The sequence below is a fragment of the Acomys minous genome, assembly GCF_964271855.1.
Source record: "Acomys minous genome assembly, chromosome: 3".
In the NCBI taxonomy this organism is placed as follows: Eukaryota; Metazoa; Chordata; class Mammalia; order Rodentia; family Muridae; genus Acomys; species Acomys minous.
The window spans coordinates 16,297,249-16,321,651 of NC_140485.1; the positions used below are offsets into that span (position 1 = coordinate 16,297,249).

The 24,403-nt window shown below is 44.7% G+C and overlaps 2 protein-coding genes across 5 annotated transcripts in view; one reads left to right on the plus strand and one right to left on the minus strand.

Annotated features, from left to right (window-relative positions):
- MCM8 (minichromosome maintenance 8 homologous recombination repair factor) overlaps nucleotides 1–7,904 on the minus strand; it is a 30,723-nt gene extending 22,819 nt beyond the window's left edge. Inside the window, exons 1-7 of one of the 3 annotated variants that reach the window (XM_084776858.1) lie at nucleotides 7,649–7,904; nucleotides 6,801–6,975; nucleotides 6,284–6,367; nucleotides 4,636–4,718; nucleotides 4,116–4,265; nucleotides 2,717–2,820; nucleotides 363–561 (exon numbers count right to left, since the gene is read on the minus strand). In XM_084776858.1, coding sequence (XP_084632984.1) covers nucleotides 363–561; nucleotides 2,717–2,820; nucleotides 4,116–4,265; nucleotides 4,636–4,718; nucleotides 6,284–6,367; nucleotides 6,801–6,948 — 768 coding nt within the window. In that variant the 5' untranslated portion in view covers nucleotides 6,949–6,975; nucleotides 7,649–7,904. Of the gene's footprint in view, nucleotides 1–362; nucleotides 562–2,716; nucleotides 2,821–4,115; nucleotides 4,266–4,635; nucleotides 4,719–6,124; nucleotides 6,255–6,283; nucleotides 6,368–6,800; nucleotides 6,976–7,639 lie in introns of those variants that run through there. The other 2 variants (XM_084776857.1, XM_084776859.1) reach the window with 2 other exon arrangements.
- Nucleotides 7,905–7,971: 67 nt separating this feature from the next.
- TRMT6 (tRNA methyltransferase 6 non-catalytic subunit) lies at nucleotides 7,972–21,908 on the plus strand. Of its 2 annotated transcripts, XM_084777119.1 has the most exons (11): nucleotides 7,972–8,215; nucleotides 12,795–12,922; nucleotides 14,032–14,141; nucleotides 14,602–14,693; nucleotides 14,821–14,904; nucleotides 15,165–15,289; nucleotides 15,986–16,341; nucleotides 16,686–16,771; nucleotides 18,729–18,831; nucleotides 18,929–19,015; nucleotides 20,527–21,908. In XM_084777119.1, the coding sequence occupies exons 1-11, from the start codon at nucleotides 8,088–8,090 to the stop codon at nucleotides 20,716–20,718; spliced, it is 1,491 nt and encodes a 496-aa protein (XP_084633245.1). In that variant the 5' UTR covers nucleotides 7,972–8,087; the 3' UTR covers nucleotides 20,719–21,908. The 2 variants fall into 2 exon arrangements, with proteins under 2 accessions (XP_084633245.1, XP_084633246.1); XM_084777120.1 differs by lacking the exons at nucleotides 7,972–8,215; nucleotides 12,795–12,922; nucleotides 14,032–14,141; nucleotides 14,602–14,693 and having other exon boundaries at nucleotides 14,885–15,024.
- Nucleotides 21,909–24,403: the final 2,495 nt, after the last annotated feature.

Consider the following 24,403-nt stretch of genomic DNA (forward strand, 5'->3'; position numbering starts at 1 on the left):
ATGCAGCCTTCTGCCTACCTACTGATCTCTTTCTAGAGCAGCTGTCATTAGCCATGAGTAGACTACAAACTCTGATCTGCTATACTGTGAAAAGCCAACACCAGACCACAAGAAAGGTAGGAAGCTAGTCTATGTGCTTCACCCATCATGTGATGGCAACTCCTTAAAGACAGGGAGGCGGAATTACCCAGGTGAGGGGTCGTCCAGCCTTCTAAACCAAGTCATGAGACATAATAAATTCTAAGAGAAAGGGCATTCGCTACGTTGCACCTCTGTTCAAAAACATTGGTAAGTGTTTTCTATTAACTGAGATGCCTTCTCGGTAAAGAAGATAAGATAAAGTCAGTCACTGAACATATCACCTTGGTAGGAAGATTGTACTTTCCATCTGGAAGAGGGAAACTCTGAATCTCTCCACATGCAGCACAACGAAAAGCCATCTTGGTGCAAAGAGGCTTAATGTTACTGACTCGAACCACAGTCCCTCTTATAGAGATGTACTTTCCATAGTAAGTAGCTCGGACATTCTTGAGGTGTGTTAAGGGCTCATAGTTGTACACTCTAAAAATAAAAAAAGGATGTGTCTATCTCTAAACTTAGAATGAATGAGAGATGTATTTTCACAAGTTCCTTTTGGGAGCAGCCACAGAATTCATCTCTCTATAGACCAGAAATATCATGAGTTAAATTTTATAAAAAATGAAAAATGTTAACTCCCATATATTGCTGACTGGGAGGGGAAGTATTAAAGAAGAAAAAAGGAAGCTGAGCGTGGTGGTGCACCTCTTTAATCCCAGGACTCAGGAGGCAGAAGCAGGCACTTCGCTGTGAGTTCAAGGCCAATCTGGTTTGCAAGGCAAGTCCAGGACAGCCAAGGCTACACAGAGAAACTGTCTTGAAAAACAAAACAAAAATCCAAAACCTAAAACAAAACAAAACAAACAAAAACCAAAAGGAAAATTCTAACTTTTTTAAATTTTTTTTTCCTTTCTCTTCCTTCCCTTCCCCCCTTTCCGCGCCCCCTCCATCCCACCCCGGTTTTTGCTGTTGTTTTGAGGCAGGTCTTGAACTTTGAGATCACCTTCTTGGGTGCTGGGATTAATGATGTGTACATTACTCCGTCTAACTTCTTTTTAAAGAACATTGCAAAATCTTCTTTTGGAAAAGAAATTTTGGAAAAGAAAAATGAAGCCCTAAGTTTAAAGAATTTACAAATCTGAAAATACTACAAAGAGTAACTCCCTTGTGCCAATGTAAATCTAAGAATTTAACAAAGCACACTCCACAAATTATCACATTTATACAGTTGCCTTTACAAGTTAAAACCAAGTTTTCAGGTTGGGAAATCAGCTTACTTGAGTAGAAAAATGTTAACTTGTTTCACGATGTCTGTGAATAATTCTCAGTAACCTGATTTGATTATGGTATCAAATTAGCAAGAAACATTGGTTTTCTGCTTATAGCCTCAGGTTCTTATTCTGGCTCTGCTACTTTGTTGTTGTTGTTATTGTTCTTAGCATCTACAAATGTGTGTGTGTGTATGTGCACGTATGTGGAAGTCAGAGGACGACACGTGGTTGTGTGTGTGCATGTGCACACATGTGGAAGTCAGAGGACGACACGTGGTTGTGTGTGTGCATGTGCACGCATGTGGAAGTCAGAGGACGACACGTGGTTGTGTGTGTGCATGTGCACGCATGTGGAAGTCAGAGGACGACACGTGGGAGCCGGTTCTCTCCATCCACCGCAGGGGTTCTGGGGACTGAGCCCAGGTCATCAGGCTCAGCGGCGGCACCTCTTACCCACTGGGCTATCTCAGCAATCCAAGGTTCCTGTTTCTAAATACTTTCTACTACTCTAACTAACATGAACAAGAAAGAATACACTGAATGTAGTTCACAAGGGAAAAGATACAAATGACCAACAGATTTTGCTGTCATTAGGCATTAGGGAAGAGCAAATTAAAACTGCTTTGAGACTTCATCTCAGTCAGAATGACTATCAATAACAAAAAAATGACAACAAATGCTGTCAGAATCACTTATAGACAGCTGATGGGAATCTAAACTGGTAAATCAATATGAGATCCCTAAAAAATGACAAATAGAATTATCAACTGACGCAGCTGTACCACTAAGTATAAACCTGAAGGATCCCAAGTGAGCACACAGAGATACTGCACACTCTTGTTTATGGCTATACTCTCTACAATAGCCAAGTAAGGAACTAGCCTAGATGTCTGTAATAGATAAGCAGGTAAGGAAACTGTGGTACATAATGGGATTGTATTAAATTATAAACAAGAATGAATTATGACACTTGAATGAAAATAGAACTGGAGATCATTACGTTAAACAGAAACACAAGACTGAGAAATACACACACAGCTGGCTTGTTCTCATTCGCGAAGTTGATATTTACAGAGACATGAAAGCAGACAGGGTCATAAGAGTGGGGGAACAAGTCTGAAGGGAGACAGGAGGGGGGAACAAGGGAGGGTAACGCTTCTGTGCTAGGAAGACAGAAGCGGGGCTGTTTGAGGGGAGGACGGAATCCAGTCAAAAGCTGAGAGGTGAAATAAGAAGAGCCAGCCCAGGATGGGAGGAAAATAAAAACAAAGTAACATTTTAGGTACATATTAAAAAATTCACAAATTGTATTTGTTTATACAATAACCAAAGTTATTGAGAAAAAAAAAAAGCATCAAGTTTCTCACCTTGCATAGATATGTGGCACATTTACCATTGTCTCACCAGCATTAGACAATCCCTCTTGAGCTTGTAATTCAGCTGCATGCCTTTCAAGGTCCTTAGTTAATACCTTAGTCAAAAATTGAAAAACAAATGTTCTCTTTAAGCAGAATTCTCATAGAGAACCCAAAGTTCGTGAACAGCCCAGAAAACAATAAACAGTGCTCTGGTAGTCATTTAAAAGACTGATACTTGAGTGTGACTATTTATTTTGCTTTAGATTGTTTGACTTGGATTTTCTTGTACCTGTACCTGAAAACCTCAGCATCCCTAGTTACTTACCACCTTTTGCCCCAAATAAGCTTAACATTAAAAGTCCTTATAGTAAGGGCTAGAGAGATGGCTCAACAGTTAAAAACATTTGCTGCTCTTGCAAAGGACCAAGAGTCAGTTCCCAGCATGGTGGCTCAAAATCATCCATACGTCCAGTTCTAGAGGAACCGATGCCTTTTTCTGACCTCTTTGGACACTAGTCACACACAATATATACATGTGGGCAAAACACTCATACACAAAAAATAAAATAACAGCCCTCAAAGGCATTATCCACTGGGTTTCACTAAAAAAATTCTGTAGGGCATGTCTTAGCATAAGCCAGAGCAGGAAGAATGGGAAGGAACTTGCTTAGTGCACGTTAGAGTCAAGAGATGATGTGGCTGCCTGGCTAGAGAAATAATGGACTGGCTGGGTCTGAAGACAAGGTTGCCAACCTACAGTACACACAATTGTGTAATGATCTGTTGCTGCACCCTGATGCCCTGACCTCCCCTGCTGTGTCCAGATTCTAAGTAACCCCTTAAGACCTATCCTAAGCCCATGTCTTCCTCTGACAGTCCCCATTCTACCCCAACCTATGAAGGCACCCAGATGCCTGACCTGGGATCTGCTTCCCTTCACCTTGAAGCATTTATGAGGGTGTTGTGTTATTTGTCTCTGAGGAAAACTGATAGAAGCACTGACCATACCGTTACTTCCAGTTAACATATGGGGGCCTCAGGAAAATATGTAATTTTCCTGATATCAAAGAAACTACATCTGAGGCCAGGTCCTTTGCTCCAAGTTCCTAACACCATGTCTGTTTTACATTTCCCACGAAGTCAGATACCTCCTCAAGAAGTAAGTATGACTTCTGTGTCCTTAATGAGATCAAACTAATTCAAGTAAATTGTACATAGGCTAAACTTGCTATCTCTTAGGGGAAGACCTCAATCTTTAAATTCTAGCCAACTTCTGTTAGTAAAAGCAAAGTACCTTTTAAAACATACAGACACAGTCTGGAGAGATGGCTTAGCCATTAAAAGTTAGGCTCACAACTGAAACATACAGACACTATGATAGCTCCTTTTAAAATTTTGGCCAAATTACCTGATGTATTGCCAGACCCATACATGCCAGGGTTTTTTCAGGGGCATCTCTTAGTGAGTTTTCTATATCTGGAATCAAGTTAGTCATTTCATCATCTTTTGTCAGTTCTTTAAAGTCCACCAAAATGCTTCCCTTTCTTTCTATTTCATCCTATAAAAGATTAAAATTTAAATGTAACAGTTGTTTACCATTTAGTACACACTCTCAGAACGCATATAGTAGCCAACCCAGTAATAATTCAAAGTTTTGTCACATAGTTGCAATACTGCAAATATATTTATGTACATATACTTAACAAACTTTTGAAGTTGGTATTTATAGCAATATCTCCAAGGATGAGAAAGCAAAAGTGGGGTGAATGTAGCTCACTTAGGTGCACACTGCTGGTAAACGGCAGAGCCAGGATCCAGGCGACACCCATCCAACTCCGGGCCTCATGCTCACTAGCCCCGCAAACACACTGCCCAGTATAAAGGGCACAGGAAGGCAGCCGGCCAACGGCGCTACAGGAAGCACTCACCTTATCATATAAGTCGATGTGCCTCGTGAAGAACTTCTCAAATGCTTGAATCTTCTCAATAAAAGGAGAGTTATTACTGTAAACTAACCCAACAAATACATCGTTAGCACCAATAATCACACATGAAAGCATTTTTCTATTCCTGAGACAGACCCCTAGAAACTCCACACGTTCCCTTCTCCCCTCCTTTGTGTGTGATTACATCTGGATAACACCGGGATGAATACCTGAGACTTTAAGAAAACTAAAATCTGAACAACCTAACATATATATAAGTCTTGTACAGTAAACTTAACCTAAACATTGTAATAAATGCAAAGCCGTGCACATGAACAGAGCTAAAGTCAATCACTATCTTTGCAAAGTAAATTCTACTTGTTCAAATTGCCACTTATTAAATAATTTCCCAAATTCTGAGACGGACCAATGCTTAACTGTAATCTCAAAATTGTAATGCTACCTTTTTATATGTTCACAAAGTTTTATAGGATCTTTAAATTTCTCTCTCACAAAAACAGTCTAATGAAATGGGCCACTTTTAAGCAGGATATCTCTTGAATTCCATCTTTAGTCATCTAAAGGTCACTTACAGTGCCCTGAGCTAGCTACTAGGGCAATGATGAAAATGTTGGTGGTTAATGTATCCTGAAGGAACAACAGATCTTCTATGAAACACATCTATCAAACTAATAAGGAGGGGAAAAGGAATTAATTCCCAGAATGAATACTGAAAATCTGTCACAAGACAGGATCCTTGACCATAAGCACTTGGAATTCTGGAGGGAAAACTCACAGCTATAAATAAAACTAAGAACAAAAGCCACACCTCGTAAGAGATAAACATGGAGACACCATAAGAAAACGGAGGAGCAACATCTCTACACTTCAGTAAAAAAAAGTCTGGTAATAGACAGCATTCTTTTCTACACAAACCTCAAATACCATCTAGTTCTTGGTATTCAGCCTGTCACTACTCTGTTTCCTGCTGTGACACTGATTGACACCTGTGCCCAAGTTCCCAGGCAACCTCTAGGTTCAGCCAATTGGAAACACTGTAAGGGCTGCAAGGTGGCAAGATGTATGAAAGAAAGTATTCTTGCTTTCATTCTTTTTCTTTTTTAAGATTTACTTTTAAGCATGTGTGTGTGTGTGTGTGTGTGTGTGTTTGAGTATGCCACACATGCAGGTATCTGCAGAGGCTGAAAGAGGGTTTCAGAGTGAGCTCAGACCCTAGAACAACAGGAAGCATGCTCACTCCAGCCCCTCGGTTCCAGGTCTCCTCAGCATCTCTGCTACTGCACAGAACAACACAGTTCCAAGCTCCAGTAACATCTGCTCCGTTCTCAGTTACCATGGACGCCCAGCTTCAGCCACCTGTGTTCCAGTCACTACTTCCTGGGAGGCTGCCTCCATGCTGCCTGTCTGCCTTTTCAGTCTTCCATATACATATCCAATTCCTTGCATTAAACACTTTTTTTGAAACACTCACCAGTCGGTTGGTTTGTTTCGTGATACATATATAAAATCAATGCTCCTAACAAATGTTTGGGAGAGCAAAAGGTCTACAGCAGAAACTCAACAGAACCATGGTAACAGAATGTGGTCTCCAAAGGCGGCCATGTATCTCGTGGGTCTTCCCTAACTCTACCTTCAGAGAAGTAAAGCTTCCAGCCCTTGTACGGTACGGGCTGATCCAACGTCGACTGTCGAAGCGAAGGTTGTGAAGCTTGGTCTGAAAAAGTAAAGCAGGTTAGTGAAAACCAAGCGCGGCTTTCCCCTGAAATAGTCTTTATTAATAGACTCTAAACTGTATGTTTCAATGAGAAATATTAAGTATTAATGTTCAGGCTGAAGTTTGAGTTAAACTGCCCTGGGGTTTATTTAATTTATTTATTTATCTTTTACATTTGTGCGTGCGTGCGTGCATGCATGCGTGCGTTTTGTGTATTGTCCACTGTGGGCCCACACATGCCACCAGGGCACGTGGGAAGGTCAGAGGACAGCTTGTTGGAATCAGTTCTCTCCTTCCACCAAGTAGGTTCCAAGGACCTACCTGAGGGTCATCAGGCTTGGTGGCAGGCACCCTTACCTACTCACCCCATCTACTGGCTGCTGGCTTGTTTCTTTCCTGAGAGGAAACAAAACCGACCACTGGTCACACTTACCAGATGTATGCTTTCCTGTCGCTCTACTCCCATCAGCTCCATGTTCTCTTTCTCTCCACCTTCCTGAGAAGGTCCCGCCTCCTCTTCCTCTTTTCCAGCTTTGAAATCTTCCTCGTCCAAAACCTCTCCCTCTGTATGTGCCACTCATGTCTTCTAAAAGTCAACAACCGCACTCCTAAAAATGTAAAAACATAGTAAAAAAAAAAAAAGGCAAAGTTACTATAGTGTCTGAGACTAGCACATAGGTTTGCCAAGTTCCATGCTACAATATAAACCTTATGCACTGTGTAGTTATTCTTTTAATCTCCATCACAATTTAAGGTACCCCACAGACTTTATTCAGCACCACTTCTCAAGGAACCACCACGAGAAAAATAAAGGCAGTTACTTGTTTGCAGTGCTCGAAACTGATATTGGGCAGTACTAGCTGAACACAATCCTCACTATGATGCTAGGGAGACAGCATAGGTCAATCTTTGTTGTACTGGGTTCTGTGGCACGCTGTCCTTAAAACTGTTCTAAAAGAAAATCATTCCACTTACAAGTTCCTATCCCGTAGATACAAACTACTAATGAAATATTCATATGCTGTGGCGCAATCTATTAGGAGAACCTAGTCTAATCATTAGAGGACTTGGTTAATAACTAAAATGCTCGCTAATAAGCGAACTATTAAAAATTAAAGTTGCTTGTGGTAGCCCTGGGATTAAAAACTCAAGTCTTCAGGACCCTCAAGAAGAGACATTCCACTACAACACTACGTTCCACAAGAACCCAACAGACTGAGAACGGTGGCAACTCCATCATCTATATAGCGAAATAGGCTTAAGAAGAGCTACTTCAATCACATCCTGTCTTCCTCGCGTCCTACTAGCAGGAGCCCCCGAGTCCTCCAAGCACGCGACGGGGCAGTAGGCGGTGCGCACTCCCCCTCAGAAATACGCAGACACTCCCGCTGTCGCACCGGAACACCGGACGCAAGGCGGGGAAGGCGGAGCACACAAGGCAAACTCCGCGTTCCCGTGAAGTTCTATTTTGGCGCGTCTCTGACGCGCTTCTGCTTAGGAAAGCCACGCGACTGGAGGGCGGGACGAAGTGTAGCCAATCAAAGCGTTCAGATAGACGGAAGTCGCAAAGCTCCCGGAAGCCGCCCTGAGGTCCCGACCGGAAAGCGGAAGCGGCGTGCAGCACGTGGGGGCGGTGCCGGCAGAGGCACAGGTCTCTCTTGGCAGTGCTGGGCTGCTGGCGGCTGGAGCGTGAGCGGAGATTGGAGAGGATCTGGAGTCCATGGAGACATCAGCGGAGCAGCGGAGCCCACAGCCCCCGCATCCCGGGGACCACTGCATCCATGACGGCGACTTCGTGGTGCTGAAACGGGAAGATGTATTTAAAGCAGTGCAAGTCCAGCGGAGAAAGTGAGTCAGGTTGTTGATCCTGGGCAACGCGCACCACGATCCCCACTCCGTGTCCCATTCTTGGTTCTTTGAATCCCGCTCCCCAGCGCTTGTTGCCACCGCTCAAGCTTTACTATGGCAGAGACCTTTTCCCCCTGGGATGCTTTTCGCATCCTTGGCCTATGAGATCTGCTTTGCACCTTTCTCATCCTACAGCACTCGCCTCTACCTTTTATTCCCCCACCTTCTGCCCTCAGCGCCAGATTCTCTTCCTAAGAATGCCATCCTTGGTACTCTCGCCCCCGAGGGTGCTTTCCCTAGGTTGCTAGGGTCTTTATGCTTACGAAACTTCTCCAACCTTTCACATTCAGGTCTTTTCATCATGTCTAACTCTCCTCCCAGATCCCCACCTTCGCCATAAAGTCATCTTCCTTCCTAAGGGAGAAGTGAGAGGAGGGGTGAGAGAGAAAGATCTCTTAGACCTAGTCTGGGTCTCAGGTAGGCAGTCCTCTTCTTCACTGGACCCCAGTGGGGAAAATCTGCCCACTGTGAGTAAGAACTTCCTACAGTGTGCAATCATTGTGAGCCCTTCATTTTACCTAAAGGTATGAAAGGTCCAGGAAAATCGAATTGCTCACAAGCAGTTCACTAGGGCTCAGAGCTCATAATTAGGCTTGGTAACTTTCTGACAGTCGATTGAGTTACTTCGTCCTAATAGCTTATTAATAGTTAGAATTTACTGGGATGTTTAAGTTAACTTGGGTACAATGTACAATGGCGTTTTCTTTTGAGCTGATTATAATAGAGCCTTTTTTTTTCTTGACTGCTGTAGTTCTGGGGCTGTGCATACTAGGCAAGCGGCAAGCACTCTGCCACCGAGTCACACTGCTAGTCCTGTAATACTCCTTGTTAAGAAGTAAATCATGCAAGGTCAGGAGAACAGCTGCCTGTGGGCCAGAAAACTGGATATCTCGAAATTTGCAATCTCTTCTAAGCTTATTTCTCATAAGTTACTTTTTACAACTGTTTGATTCAAACCATTGAATGGTATTTGGAATGAAGCAGTAAACAGTAAAAATGTTAGGCGAGGGCTGGGGTTGTACTCAATCGCTAGAGTGCTTGTCTGTCGTGCTCAAAGCCCTAGCTTTGGTTCCCAGCACTGCATAAATGGACTGTGGTGGTGCGGGCCTGCAATCTCAGTACTGGGGAGATAGAGGAAAGAGGAGGGGCAGAAGTTCAAGATCATGTTTGGAGAGGCGGAGGCCAGCCTGGCCAACATCTCTATCATCATCATCATCATCATCATTCCAGTTAGACAGGCAGCAGTGTCCCGTGCATCAAGAGCCTGGTTGGTAGCCAACTTTTTTTTTTTTTTTTTTTTGGCACAAGCATGATTTGATAAAGGGGAAAAAGAATCAGAAAGGACAGGGTGTTCATTCTGGTCTAGAGTCAGATATCTGTATCGCTCTAGAACATTCTTAAATTCTGCATTGGTGAGATTCTATTTTGGTGTTGAGATTAGAGAAGTCTTATAACTGCCCTCCTCACCACTGTATTTCTTATGTTCTTGAAGCTGGTGTTGGTTTTTTTTTTTTTCTTTTCAGAATTTTAAATTAGAAGTTCTCTGCCCACTTCCAAGTACATGGGTTTTAGAAATAGCCAAATTGTAAATTACTTAAACGTCTTAGCCAGAGTATGACTTAGTGCAGCAAAGTGCTTTAGGTGGTAAGCACGTGTTCTGATGAGCAAGCCCAGTGTGCACATGTGTGCCTACTGATGGCCAGGTGAAGCGTATTTTTCTCTAAGAATTTTCTTTTCTGCCTCCCAGGGGGTGGATTCACAGGCCTGCTGCAGCACACCCAGCTGGCGGCTTCATGTTCAGATACCAGCTATCTGAATGTCCTTTTTATAATGTGCTCTACCAGATGACCCTTTCTGTCCCTAGTGGGACAAACAGGAGCTCCAGTTCTAAAAAGTACTACTTTTTTTGTTGTTTTGTTTTGTTTTGTTTAGCTACACAGAGAAATTCTGTCTCAAAAAAACAAAAACAAAACAATATTTTCACAATTACATGCATGTGTGAGTATGTGTACTTGAATCCAGGAGCCCTCGGTGTCCAGAAGCTTTGCATTTCCTGGCATTGTAGTAAATAGCCAATGGTGAACCATCCAGTGCGGGTGCTGACAACCAGAGTGAGGCCCTCTAGAAGAACAGTAAGTGCTCTCCACTTGCTGACTCCTTTCTCCTAAAATACGCTTTAGAAATTATTTGGACGCTCTTGTTACAGCCCCTCTTCTTGAGAAATCCATGGTGGTAATTTCCATTTTATTTAGAAAATGACCTCCTGAGCCCAGCTGCATTCCAAGCCAGACTCCCTGTCACGGGAGCTGCCACAGCTCTCTGCAAATCTCACTCTGGAGACACACCGTTCTCTCACTCGGCAGATGACCTCCCTCAGATTTCTGCCTGAGCTCTCAGGCCAGTCAGCTTGAGTGCATCCCTCCCCGACCTTTGCATATAAAATAGGCAGGCCGAGATGTAAGTCAACCCAGCTTTAGTGTTTCATGAACACCAATGTGCTTAAAGGATACAAATCAGGCCTGAGCTGAGCAGATGTTTTGAGTGTTATATGTTAGTTCCTGGAAATAAGAATTGGGAGCCGGGAGCACTTCAGAGTACACGAAACTTTGTTCACATGATTCAAGTGACATTTGATGAATGAGGCTGGGGAGACGGCTCAAACAGTAAACCACATAAGCAAGGGTGTGGTGGTACGTCTATAATCTACAGCAAGATGGAGGCAGAGACGGGCGGCTCCCTAGAGCTCTGAGGGCCGCTAGCCGGACAGACGCAGCAGCAAACAAAAGAGAGACTTTGTCTTGAAAAAAAGTCAGAAGACAAGAACCAGCACCTGAGTTCATCTTTTGGCTTCCAGATGCACACGGAGGTACACAAGGACACTTACATATACATATACCACAGACACAAACACACATACATGTACAGACACCACACACGCACAGGATAAAGTCGATAGGAGGTTTTTAAAGGATGTGATGGACAAAGATGTGGCAAGATAGCGAGCCCAAAAGGAAAGGTGAAAACAAGAGTGAAGGGGGACACAAACAGAATTCACAGGGACAAGACAGGCCCAGATTAAAGACTTCTATGCATGTAAACTGGGCTCAGAAGCTTTTTTTTTTTTAGGTACAAAGTTTTTGTTTGTATTGACGATGCTGTGTGATAGGAAAGAAAATTGCACACCTGTATGAATGCCACAGTTTTAGCTCCTCACACAAACATACATAACAGGTTGTCATTGTGTGCTACGTGACACACATCAGTTCATCCCAGAAATGCAATCCACAACAGACCGAAGGAATGACTGCACCAATGTCCAGTGTGATGAACCAGTGAGTTTTTAATTGGAGTTATTAACAAGTATGGGTAAGGGGTTATTTACAGGGAGCAGGGGCAATTTAAAAGTAGCTGCATCACCTCAATGCCCACTCAGCACAGCTGACTGCGCCTAGGAACCTTCAACACTGAAGCTGTCTAGCAGCTCCAAAGCTGGCCTTCTCTCAGCAGCATGACGGATCACTTGTCCTTTCTGTGCATGCATACTCCCACACTAGGGGACCCTCAAGAATCTTCCAGGTTTTTGTTCTCAAGACATGTGGCCTTTTGCTTACCCCCTGAGACTGGTGAGCCTGTTAGAATTCTGGGACACACCACCCTGTAGCTAAGGCCAATCCGGCCCAGAAGTTGGCATCTTTCCACCTCTGCCTCCTTCATGTTGGGAGTGGCGTGGGCCACCGCACCAGGTAACTGAATCTTGAGCAGAATGCTTTCCCCTGGGCCTCGGATTTCTGTCCTGGCAAGGGGCATCTGAGGATGACTGAGGATGAAAAGGGTGCACGTGCTGCTTAAAATCCAGGTAGGACTCGGCAGGCTTTCATTTTCCTTCTTTATTGTGGGCTTCCCCTTGAAGTTGCTGTAAGGCCCCGACCTGAGTGCTCAGAAGCCTGATGCCCTCAGCAGTACATCGCCAGGGCTCAGTCCATGTCCAACGTGCAGATCACCAGCAACGTTTATTTCTAAGGCAGGCTATTTGGATTTGCTTTGCTACTTTTCTAGTAGACTAGCCAGTTAGATAGAAACCAAGACGTTTTAAGGATTGTTGTCATCTTCTCAGTGGTTTGTTGTTGTTGGGGATTTTCTAGTATGGGTTGCACAGGGCGCCACAGTGCATACCCATGCATGGCCTGGGCATCTTGTCAGTCATCCCGCTGCTGGGATCTGCAGAACCTGTGAGCTTAAGCATTCTGGGGGACAGTCTAGAATGCAGTCAGACCTATGCCCCACCAAAGGAGTGTCCTCCTTCTTCTGAAAGCCAGTGTTTTCCTAGCTTCTTTATTAATGGTTATATCTATCTCTTCCCCAACCTGGTTCTCTCCAGTTCGTTTGGTTTGTACTCAGTCCTGCTGTTAACTCTATCGTGAGGACTTCTTGAAGTAAACTAGGCTAGAAAGTGGGCACGTCTCACAGCGTGGCCACAAAAGAAATCAGCTGATGGGTTGGGTTTTTTTTTCTCCCTCAGGAAAGTAACGTTTGAGAAACAGTGGTTCTACCTGGATAATGCCATTGGCCATAGCTATGGGTCAACATTTGAGGTGAGCAATGGAGGAAGTCTTCAGCTCAAAAAGAAGAAGGAAGAGCCTGCTTCAGGTAACCACTTCGGATGTATGAAACGGGTACTGTCCAGGTAGCCAGGCAAAACCATAGACTTCCTGTGGACGCTCTCCGGGAAGCTTAACTAAATCAAGGGAGGGGTGCTCCTAAAAACCAAAGGGCAGACTTGAGAGGTGATGGGGTGGGTGTGGGTAGGAACTCAGGAAAAGAAGGATTGCAGGTGCAGGCATGTAGCGCAGGAGCGCTGCCTGGTGTACGCCAGGCCCTGGGATCATCTGTGGCACTCCATAAACTGAGCGAGTAATTGAAGTGCTCAGAGAGGGAGGTCAGAGGGTCAGGATTCTGGTTAACTGTGGAGCGAGCATGAGGCCAGCCTATTCTACATGCATGAGACCTTATCTCAAAACGAAACTTTGAGGGGCTGGAGAGATGGTCCAGCAGTTATGAGTACTTGTTATTCTTTTCCAGGATCCATCTTCACTTCATAAACACCCACAGGGCAGGTCACAAACGTGTGTGACTCCAGCTCCAGGGATCTGATGCCCTTTTCTGAGTTGGTGGGTCACAAACGTGTGTGACTCCAGCTCCAGGGATCTGACGCCCTTTTCTGAGTTGTGTGACTAGGCTTGCATCTGATGCACATTAAGTGCAGACAAAACACCCCAACATGTAGAATTAAATATTTTTTTTAATTTTTATGTATTTATTTTTGAGACAGGTCTCTGTACATGGCCTTGGCCATCCCTGAGCTTGTGGTGTAGACCAGGCTGGCCTCAAATTCACAGAGATTCTCCTGCTTCTGCCTCCCTACTGTTGGGATTAAAGGTCTGTGCCATCATTCCCAGCTCTTTTTTTTTTTTTAAGTTTTTTTTTTCTAAGGAAACATGGAAAATAATTTCAAATCAGGGCAAGCAAGATGGCTTAGCAGGTAAAGGTACCTGTTACCAAGTCTGACAGCCTGAAGTTCCATTAATCCCTGAGGCCCACATGGTGGAAGGAGAAAACCATGTCCTCAGACCATACATGCACGATGCCATGTGCAAGCCAATATACATACACAGATACATGTAAAATTAAGTAATTAAAATGTAATTCTTAATAATAGTTTTATATCAAAATTATCACAGAGCAATTTCTTTCCTTAGATCCTAAAGAAGCGGGCACTGATAATCGCAATATAGTTGATGACGGAAAGTCCCAGAAACTTACTCAGGATGATATAAAAGCTCTGAAAGACAAGGGCATTAAAGGAGAGGTAAAATGGATTCTTTCCCTCTGTTTTGACAGCACATTTTGAGGTAAAATGGAGTGTCAGTTAAAATGTGTGCGCAGTCCAACACGTCGGGATTTTGTTTCTTATGTACAGGAAGAATAGACTGAGCGGCAGCCCCACAAGTATTAGTGGAGAAGTTAACGGCCGGGTTTGCTTTCATTTTGGCTGATGTGTGTCTTGCCTCCCTTTCTTGGAAATCTCTCTTCCTCTAGCTTGGTTTAAAGGAAACTGTGTGAACACGGCCCTGGGTTCCATCCCCAGCACCAGGGGAAAAGGCTAAATAGAGGTGTAACGTGCTTGTTGCAAATCCCACATAGAGTGTAGAAATGCAGAGTCAATCCGCTGGGACTTCCGCGGAGGAGGGACTGCGGATCAGACCTTTGGCTGAGTGTTGGGGCAAGAAAGTGAACTTCAGGAAATCTGCTTGCTCCTTTTCTTCCAGGAAATAGTTCAGCAGCTAATTGAAAATAGTACCACATTCCGAGACAAAACAGAGTTCGCCCAAGATAAATATATTAAAAAGAAGAAGAAAAAGTAAGTCATTCTGTTTGAAATTATTAAAACCAGTGCATCTTTTCTATTCACTAAGTGAATATTTCTAAAAATAAGGTATTTTAAGTCTTTTTGTTTCAAATTGCTGTTCTGCTTTTAACTCCCCCAGATATGAAGCCGTCGTCACTGTTTTGAAGCCATCTACCCGTATTCTTTCAATTATGTATTATGCAAGAGAACCTGGAAAAATTAAGTACGCTTTGTTTCCTTTCAAAAGTATAATTGGGGGAAATATGTCTTTAAGAGAGACATGATTTTAAGTAAACTGAAAAGCTTGCTCACCTGCATACAGTGTCCTCCTTCCTCATAAACTGTAAGTCCTTTTACTGTCACTTCAAGCAAACAATAACCTTATCAACATAATTCTGATGAAACAACTAGAAAAACTATTATTAAATGTCAGGCTTTTCTTAGCTAAAAGTGAGTGAATTATCCCTTTTCGCTTTTCCTTAGCCACATGAGATATGATACATTAGCCCAGATGTTGACGTTGGGAAATATCCGTGCCGGCAATAAAATGATTGTCATGGAAACGTGTTCCGGCTTGGTGCTAGGTGCCATGATGGAGCGAATGGGAGGTAAAGACTTGATGTTTTCAAATTCAGTAAACTACCGTGATGTGGGGAAAGATGTCCAGGGATTGGAAGTTAGTTGGACTGAGTTTCTTTAAGAGCAGTAAAGTAACTTCAGTAGACCTCCCTGGGTCCCGTCCCAGAACCTTTCTGTGTGATCCATTTCTCCCCATGGAGGCTATGTTGGTGCCCCGTGGTGTTGGCTTTTCCTGCTTTGGTGTCTGTGGGGATGGTTATGGAACTACAGTTGGCTACAAGTGCAGTAAAACAGCTGGTACTTCTGTGTTGTCAGGATCTGAGGGACTGAGGGCGGAGGCTTCTCAGGAGGAGTTCTCTCAGACTCTGGAAGATAAGAGCTGTATCCACCCTGTCTGGGGATGAACAGGGAGAAAGCAAATAGTCTCAATCATGTGACCTCTGAACAAGATCACTTGGTCTTCCAGTGTGTCCTAAAGAGACAAGCTTCTTTAAGACTCCCAGTTTACTCTGGAATTAAATTCTCTCTGTAGGGAATGGACTATCCCTAGAGTTCAGGGAACACACACACACACACACACACACACACACACACACACACACACACACATGCTGGCTTCAGCATTCTCAGTCCCGTAGACTTGGGAGAAGCGTCATATAAGGACTTGGGCTTCGACCATCCACATTCCCTTCGCTGTGCAGCTGTCTGTCTGTTTCATCTGTCAGGCTTCGGCTCCATTATTCAGCTGTATCCTGGGGATGGACCTGTCCGGGCCGCAACAGCTTGTTTTGGATTTCCCAAGTCTTTCCTCAGTGGTCTCCATGAATTCCCCCTCAACAAAGTAAACAGTCTCCTCAATGGGACATTCTCTGCTGAGATGCTGACCTCCGAGCCTAAAGACAGCACTGCGGGTGGAGAAAGTAACGGTCAACTTGAAGAAATGCAGACAGCTGAACAAGGCGATGAGGACAGCATGGCAGACGCCCCAGAAGGCAATGAAGAAGAACAGAGAACAATGGAAATTGTTCCTGGGGACCCAGAGAATAAGGGGCCTAAAGAAAAAGGAAACAAAAGAGATTATGTAAGCATGTCAAGGAGCATTCTCCTTATAATAGCCTCAGAGCCTCATAAGTCGTGAGATTTGGGTAACTTTGAAGCATTCGGTCCCCAGATGCTACATACCAAAAACAACTAAGGAAATGAGTGTGTTTGCACACATCTGTGTGACTTTGTCTTGGGGCGGGAGCTCTGGGTGGCTCTCCTGGAAGCCTCAGCAGGGCTGGGGTAGCTTCCTTGAGTACCCTCACCTTCCTTAGTCACCCCCCTCCTCTGTTGTGTACTGAGTGCCTGCTCTGCTCTGACAGCAGGGCATGTCTGTAGACCTGCCTGAATGACCTCAGTGCATTGGTTTCTTGCTGCTCTCAGATTCAGGAAAAACAGAGGCGACAAGAAGAGCAGAGGAAAAGACATTTGGAGGCTGCTGCTCTGCTGGCGGAAAGGAACGCAGATGGGTACGTTGACAAGGATGCTGGGCACCTCGTGGTGCTACCACATCCTGCTTTGAATGCATCGGCATCTTCTTCCCACTGCCTGCCCTGATTCTTGTGGGAAATGAGATGGAGATTTTCTTTTCGCTGTTTTGTTTTTTAAGAAAGCCTGGATCGAGCTCACCTCTGCATATACTAAAATTGGAACAATACAGAGAAGATGAGCATGGCCCCTGTGCAAGGATGACTTGCAAATTCGTGAAGCGTTCCATATTTTAAAAAAAAGAAAGAAAGAAAGGCTGGGTCTGAACTGGAGAGACAGTTCAGCATTTAAGAGCAGACACTGCTCTTGCAAAGGACCAGAGTTAGAGTTCGAGCACCCTGCCCGGTGACTCATAACTGCCTGTAATTCCAGATTTGGTGGCCTCCTTGGACACCTGCATGCTCACACATACCTACATGCAGGCATACATGTGCATAATTTTAAAAAACAGTGAATCTATCAAAGCTTTTATTTTAAGGCTAGTAAAAATAAGTAGTTAGTTGGTTAGTTTTAAAGAAAGGTCAAGGCTGGCAGAGAGGGGAGATGATGGTACTAACTTAATAGTTTAAAAAGAAGTCTGAACATTCAGTGATGACTGTCAGATAGGACTGTGGTCCTACTAGGTGCAGCGGTGAAGCATAAAGACGGCTATGACACTGGCCAATGAGAAGAGCTGATGAAAACCTCTGTCAGAGGCTAGAGAGACGACTAAGTGGTGCTCGCTGCTCTTGCAGAGGACTGGTGTTCAGTAGCCAGCACCCACATCGGGCAGCTCACAGCTATCTGCAGCTCTTCTTCCAGAGGCTGACACTCTTGGCCTCTGTAGTCATGCCCACGCACGCACGTACCTGCATACACGTACACAAACACTACAGGGGGAGTACATGCATACACACACACACACACACACACACACACACACACACACGCACACACTGCAGGGGAGTGCATGCATACACATACACAAACACTGCAGGGGGAGTGCATGCATACACACACGCGCGCGCGCGCACATACTGCAGGGGGAGTGCATGCATACACACACACACACTGCAGGGGGAGTGCATGCATACACACACACGCACACACCGCAGGGGGAGTGCATGCATACACACACTGCAGGGGGAGTGCATGCATACACATACACAGACACACACTGCAGGGGGAGTGCATGCATACACACAAACACACACACTGCAGGGGGGTGCATGCATACACACACACACACTGCAGGAGGAGTGCATGCATACACACACGCGCACACACTGCAGGGGGAGTGCATGCATACACATACACACACATTGCAGGGGGAGTGCATGCATACACATACACACACACACTGCATGGGGAGTGCCTGCATACACATACACACGCACACATGCACACACTGCAGGAGAAGTGCATGCATACACACACACACACTGCAGGGGGAGTGCATGCATGCATACACACACACATTGCAGGGGGAGTGCATGTATACACACACACACTGCAGGGGGAGTGCATGCACACACACACACACTGCAGGGGGAGTGCATGCATACACACACACTAAAATATAAAATACATCTTTAAAGAAAAAGAATACCTCTGGCAGTGGGAGGTGGAGTCAGAAGTATAGTGTTGGATTTGCTTCCAGATGATCGAAAAGCAAAAGTCCAAGAATATCCTACACAAACATTTATGACCCAGTTTCTTAGACTTAAATAGCTCGTGATTTTATTCTGCTTTGAGCTGCCAGAATGTTGTGTAGTGTCTTGTACTTGTATAGTTCATGCTGGCCTAGTACTCCTTTTGTAGCTACGGCCAACCTGGGATTGACGGCAATCCTGGCCCTGTGCGTTAGGATTCATGCCTACTAGTATATGACCATTTTAAATGTTTACAACCCCTGCTCACTGGAGGGTGTGAGGAACATCTCTTCTGTTTTCCTTACAGTTTGATTGTGGCCAGTCGTTTCCACCCCACTCCGCTGCTGCTGTCTTTGCTAGACTTTGTGGCCCCGTCAAGGCCATTTGTGGTCTACTGTCAGTATAAAGAGGTAATTTTGAGACGCCGTGGACAGAATTCCTACATCTGGATTTTGGTCCTCATATTGTAGCTTGGGATACATCTAACAGGACTGTTTTTGCTTTTAGCCTCTGTTGGAATGCTACACAAAACTTCGGGAGAGGGGAGGAGTCATTAACCTGAGGCTGTCTGAAACCTGGCTCAGAAATTACCAGGTAAGCATTCTCCCCGCCAGGCCCTAGAGTTGGTCTTCAGGATTGCTGGCTCCTTGCAGCAGCGCTGTGGGTTGCTAAATAGAGCTGCTGTTCACAGTGGCAGTGGTGGAAATGTCTGCCTGTCACGCAGAGACAATACCCTGGCTCCCTGGCCCGCTTGTCATATCAGAATGCACTGTCCTGTAACTCTAGTGCAGAGGTATTTAAAATGCAAATAACTAGTTGTCCTACCCTCAAGACCTTGCTGTCTGTAGAGGTGGGTCACTGAAAATGAAGTGACCCCGTCCTCTGCTGCAGCATCTTCTCAGCCAGTGTCAGGGTTTACTGGAGGGATGTGTGCTGTTCCAGAATTCATGCTGACGTGTGTTAATGCTCTTCCTCTCCTTCACGGACCCCCTCTCTGGCAGCGTCATGTCAGACCCAGGATCTTGGGCATGCTGGATACATACTCTGTCACTGAGCCACATGCTCAGCAGATAGATGCCAAAGTAGAAGTTCTGTAAGAAAATTATTAGGGGAAGGGAGCCTTTAAAAAACAATGAGAGCCGGGCGTGGTGGCGCACGCCTTTAATCCCAGCACTCGGGAGGCAAAGATAGGCGGATCTCTGTGAGTTCGAGGCCAGCCTGGACTACAAAGCGAGTCTAGGACAGCCAAGACTACACAGAGAAACCCTGTCTCGAAAAACCAAAAAAAAAAAAACAAAAAAAAAAAAACAATGAGAAACCGAGTGTGGTGGTGCATACCTTGAATCCCAGCACTCTGGAAGGCAGAGACAAGAGGATCTCTGTAAGTTCAAGGCCAGCCAGGGCTACAGCCAGGCTTGGGGGGAAAAATTTTTGTTTTTTAAATAAATAAAGAGAGACAGGTAATGGGATTGTGTGGGCTTGCAGAAGAAGAAAGGAGCCGCCCAGGCAGTACTTGGAGAACTCCTCAGGCAGCCAGTGAGGTGAGGTGACGAGTGCTTGGACTGGCAGTTGAAGGCTGCTCCACTGTCCGGCCTCCTGAACTGCCCCTGTGCCTGGCCTCAGTTTGGTCTCCCTCAGTATCATCCCTGTCGCAGATCCCAAAGTCACAGCAGCTGGAGGGGGCTTGCTGCCTGAATGTCTCACAGCAAGTTAGTTCTTTTAGGAAGGGAGATCAGAAAGGGTCCACCCCGCCCTGCTGCCTGGGATCTGTTCCTACCACCGTAAGGATACTGCCAAGTCTCTGGTAACTGCCTTTTCTTATGTGACAAAGGTAACTGGTGACAAGAACCAGTGCTGGGAAATGTCCATCCAGTATTGCTTCTCCATAGACCTCACCCCTGTTGGGGAGCCAGGAGGAAGACAGCAGTGCCCACACAGGCCAGCGTGCTGCAGGAACTCCCTCATCACACAAACTAGCATTCAACTTGGGGGGAAAAGTTAGTCATTTTAAATCGAAAGAATTTGACCTTTAAATTCTGATTTTTCTTATGTTGTTGACATAGTTTGCAAGAATGTTTTGTTTTTTTGTTTTCTGTCTTGGTTAGGTTCTGCCAGATCGGAGTCATCCCAAATTGCTGATGAGTGGAGGTGGAGGGTACCTTCTGTCCGGCTTCACTGTTGTCTCGGATGGCCTTCGAGCAGACCCCAACCTCAAGTCCTGTGCAAGCACTTTAGACTCACACAAGACTGAGGAACCAGCAGCTAAAAAGCAGAAATGCCTGGAATCCAGCTCTTAACTCCTAGGAGATTAACATTTGATCCAAGGCATTCTGCAGCTGTAACTAAACTAAGTGTCATCACTAAATGTTTTTTCCTGTCCTAAGAGTGTGTGTGTACGCACCTGTTCCTGGGAAGAAGCAATGCCGACGGATAGTCTGGGCTGCAGCTGTAGCATGCAGTAATGCATGGGTACAGCAGCCCTGCTCCTGAGAGACTCGGAGTACAGCTATCTGCACATACCTTGGGAAAGCCAGTACCGTGATATGTAAGACTTTGCTTATATTTTAAGCAAAAGTGAATAATACAAACTATCTAAAACAGTGAGGAATGAAAAATTTCCTCTCGCCGATTCTCTTCCACCTAAGCAATATGATATGTGAGCCTATGAGATTTACAGTACCAAAAATGTGTACCCTGTGCCCTGCAATGGAATAAGCTTTTTTAGATACTAAGTTTTTATTATTTTAATAGTTGATAGCCTGAGGAAGCTCCAGGTATTTATTTACCGCCTCTCCCCTTTGTTGGTGCATAGAAAGGTTTAGTAGATCCTTTTTGCAGTGATTCACCCATCTTCAGCTTCGTTCTGAATAAAGTGCTTAGAATTTCTGTGTACTATCAGACAATTGGTTTTCCCCCTCTAGACACAGACACACAGAAATGTGTGTCAGTATATACACATACACATGGATGCATCTGTGTATGTCACAGAATGTACTACCTGTGCTAGGAGAGAGAGAAAGAATGAATACACAGTTTATTTGAACTGTGGTAAAGACTTGGGCAAAACAGACCAGCTCTCTGTATGTTGGTGCCGCTCCTTGTCAAGTAGGTTTCAAGTGCCTTTTTCTGGAGATTGCTCCTGCTGGCCTCTAAAGGTCCACTGGAGTGAGGTGGGTGACCTTTATCTGCTCTAAAAAAGTATAATAAAAATTACTTTACCGTCTCCATTGTGAGAAATAAAAGTATCTAGAATAACTCAAGACTCTTGTCCACTTGAGAGTTTTGCTCACTAGAACACGCTCATAGCACTGTGTAGGGTTTGTGTCATCATAGAAACCTGTCCAGGAGGAGCATCTCAGGAGAAAAAGAAATTGCTTTCCTAATAGCATGTGCTGTTCTGATAATGGCTGCCGTGATTACCACCTGTGGTTTTTATTCCTTTTTCTCTCAACAGTTGCCTTTAAAGAATAAAAATTTCCTACTCTGAGCCATGTGTCATTAATAATATAATAAATGTTATCATGTTGAGCTGACGGTGACACGTGGTCTCTGTGTGGTAGAGAACACAGTGGAACAAACCACATGTAAATCACATTTAAGAAAAATGTAAGATTGCACAGATGAGACTCAGGAGGGCCTGGTTGCTGTTACAATGACCTCAACTGGTTTCCAGATCCTATTCCCTTCTCTGAATCATTGAGTCCGCCCTCCAAGGTTGGGGTCTAAGGTCTCAGCTACTGGAGCCCTGAATGCCTGGCCAAACACTAGCCAATACTTTTTTTGAATACCTCAAATAAGAAAGGATCAAGCTTGGGTTCTGATTTGTACAAGTCCCTTTATGTGTCAGCCATCTCAGCAGCCCTGACATAGTTTGGATACATGTGAAAATATCAATGTATTTGCATGCCATTTGCAAGTATTGGTAGTAAAAACTGCAGCAGTGCAAACACCAGAGACACCATCCTAAAACTCCAAGGTCTGCAGCACTCAGATACCTCATCTTGTGATGCGTGGTGCGCAGTGCCAGAAGGGAGAGTGGACTTAAAATAATACATGGGCCTGCAGTGTTGCTTAGTGGGTAAAGGTGCCTGCTCCATAAGCCTGGCAGTTTGAGTTCTCCAGAACCCACATAAAGTGGAAGGACAAAACCAGCTCCACAAAACCATCCTCTGGTGGTGCACATTATAGTCTGTATGTCCCACACCCATACATCGTACACAAATCAGCTTTTCTTAGATTACAGATTGTATTTGGACTTAACTCTGAGCGCAGGTCAGACTGTAAGACTGGACAGCTGCTTAAAGAACAAGGACAGACACAGCCATCCTGCTAGCATTCATAAGGTGCCCAAGGCTTTTTGAGCCTCACATCTGTTTTTCATTGGGATAAATATTTTAATCAAATATGAGGCTTTTAAATGAGGATTTCATAAATCTATACTAACTTCAGAGATAACAGTCCAATTTCTAAACACTGTATATGTAAGATGTATGGCAGTGATGGCGAGTGCATGCCATGGTATACAAGTAAGAGGTTAAAGGGCAGCTGTTGAACCAGGTCTCCCTCCTTGTGGGTAGTCAGCCTTGTACAGCAAGTACTTTATCCCCTAAGCCATCTTGCCAGCCAGCCCTGAAGCAACTTAAAAAAAAAAAAAACACACAGTAAGTTCTAGAGCGATGGCTCAGTAGATTACCACCCATGCATAATGCTTGAAGTTCAGAACCAGTGTAAAGCCAGACACGGTAATCCCACTGGCCCTACAGTAAAATGGGAGGCAGAGGCAGGAATCCTTCAGATTCTCAAGGGCCAACTATCCTAGAGTGCACTGTGGCAAACAACAAAGAGACCTCGTCTCCAAAGTGAAGGAGCAATGTCTGAGCTTGTTGGCCATAGCGCATATGCACCCACACTCACATGCTGTACACACACACACGCACACACACACACACACACACACACACACACACACACACACACACACAAACTTAAATCCTATTCTGTCTTAGAGTTTCTACTGCTGTGATAAAACACCACAGCCAAAACAACCTGGGGAGGAGAGGGTTTCTTTGGCTTAGGCTTCCACAGCAGTGGTCATAGTTGAAGGCAGTCAGGACAGAAACTCATAAACAGCAGGCACCAGGAGGCAGGAGCTGATGGAGGCCATGGAGGGGTGCTGCTGACTGGCTTGCTCCTCATGGCTTGCTCAGCCTGCTTTCTTACAGAACCCAGGACCAACAGCCCAGGGATAGTATCACAATAGGCTGGGCCCTCCCTCAATCAGTAATTAAGAAAATGCCCTGCAGGCTTGTGTACAGCCAGTTCTTACAGAAGCATTTTCCTATAGAAGTTCCCTCCTCTCTGATGACTTTACCTTATGTCAAGTTGACATAAAACTAGCACATGTTTTAAGCCTTGCAGTATTCAACATTTATCAATTAAATGTCTATGGCTAGCAAAACAGTAGACCAGTGGCCAGGAATCAAACCCCATCATAGGGAATCCTTACGGGGTGGTCTCAGTTACACCACAAACCAAATGATTTCCAGCACTTCCCATCTGTGCACTTGTCCTAAGTCATCTGGTTGATCATGGATTACTTTGGTGCAGCCAAACTCGGAACCAGTAGACTTTTGGCCACACCATTTTTGCCAGCAGTTTATATTGCCTAGGTCTCTTGATCCTTTGGCTCTGGAAAGGGTATCTTTGCTAGTGGTAGTTTGTTTTGTTTTGTTTCTTTGTTGGTTGATTGGGGTATTGGCTATCAATATTTAACGGTGAGGTAAACTATCTGATCAAAGCAACTTAAGGGCGTATTTTGGCTTGCGGTTTGAGGGAAAGGCAACTATATCAGGAAGCAGTGGGGGCAAGCATGGGGCTGCTGGAGGGGCGCTCAGGAAGGCAACAGCAACAACTACTGATGCTCACCGTTCTTTTTACTAAGGACAGGTCCAGGCCTGGGAATGGCGCCTCTCATACTTAGGG

What these genes read in the sequence shown, in the direction of transcription:
- TRMT6 (XM_084777119.1), top strand. Translation starts at nt 8,088, where the DNA reads ATGGAGACATCAGCGGAGCAGCGGAGCCCACAGCCCCCGCATCCCGGG. An exon ending in ATTAAAAAGAAGAAGAAAAA is followed by an intron (nt 14,694 to 14,820) that starts GTAAGTCATTCT and finishes TAACTCCCCCAG; the next exon opens with ATATGAAGCCGTCGTCACTG. An exon ending in GCGGAAAGGAACGCAGATGG is followed by an intron (nt 16,772 to 18,728) that starts GTACGTTGACAA and finishes TTTTCCTTACAG; the next exon opens with TTTGATTGTGGCCAGTCGTT.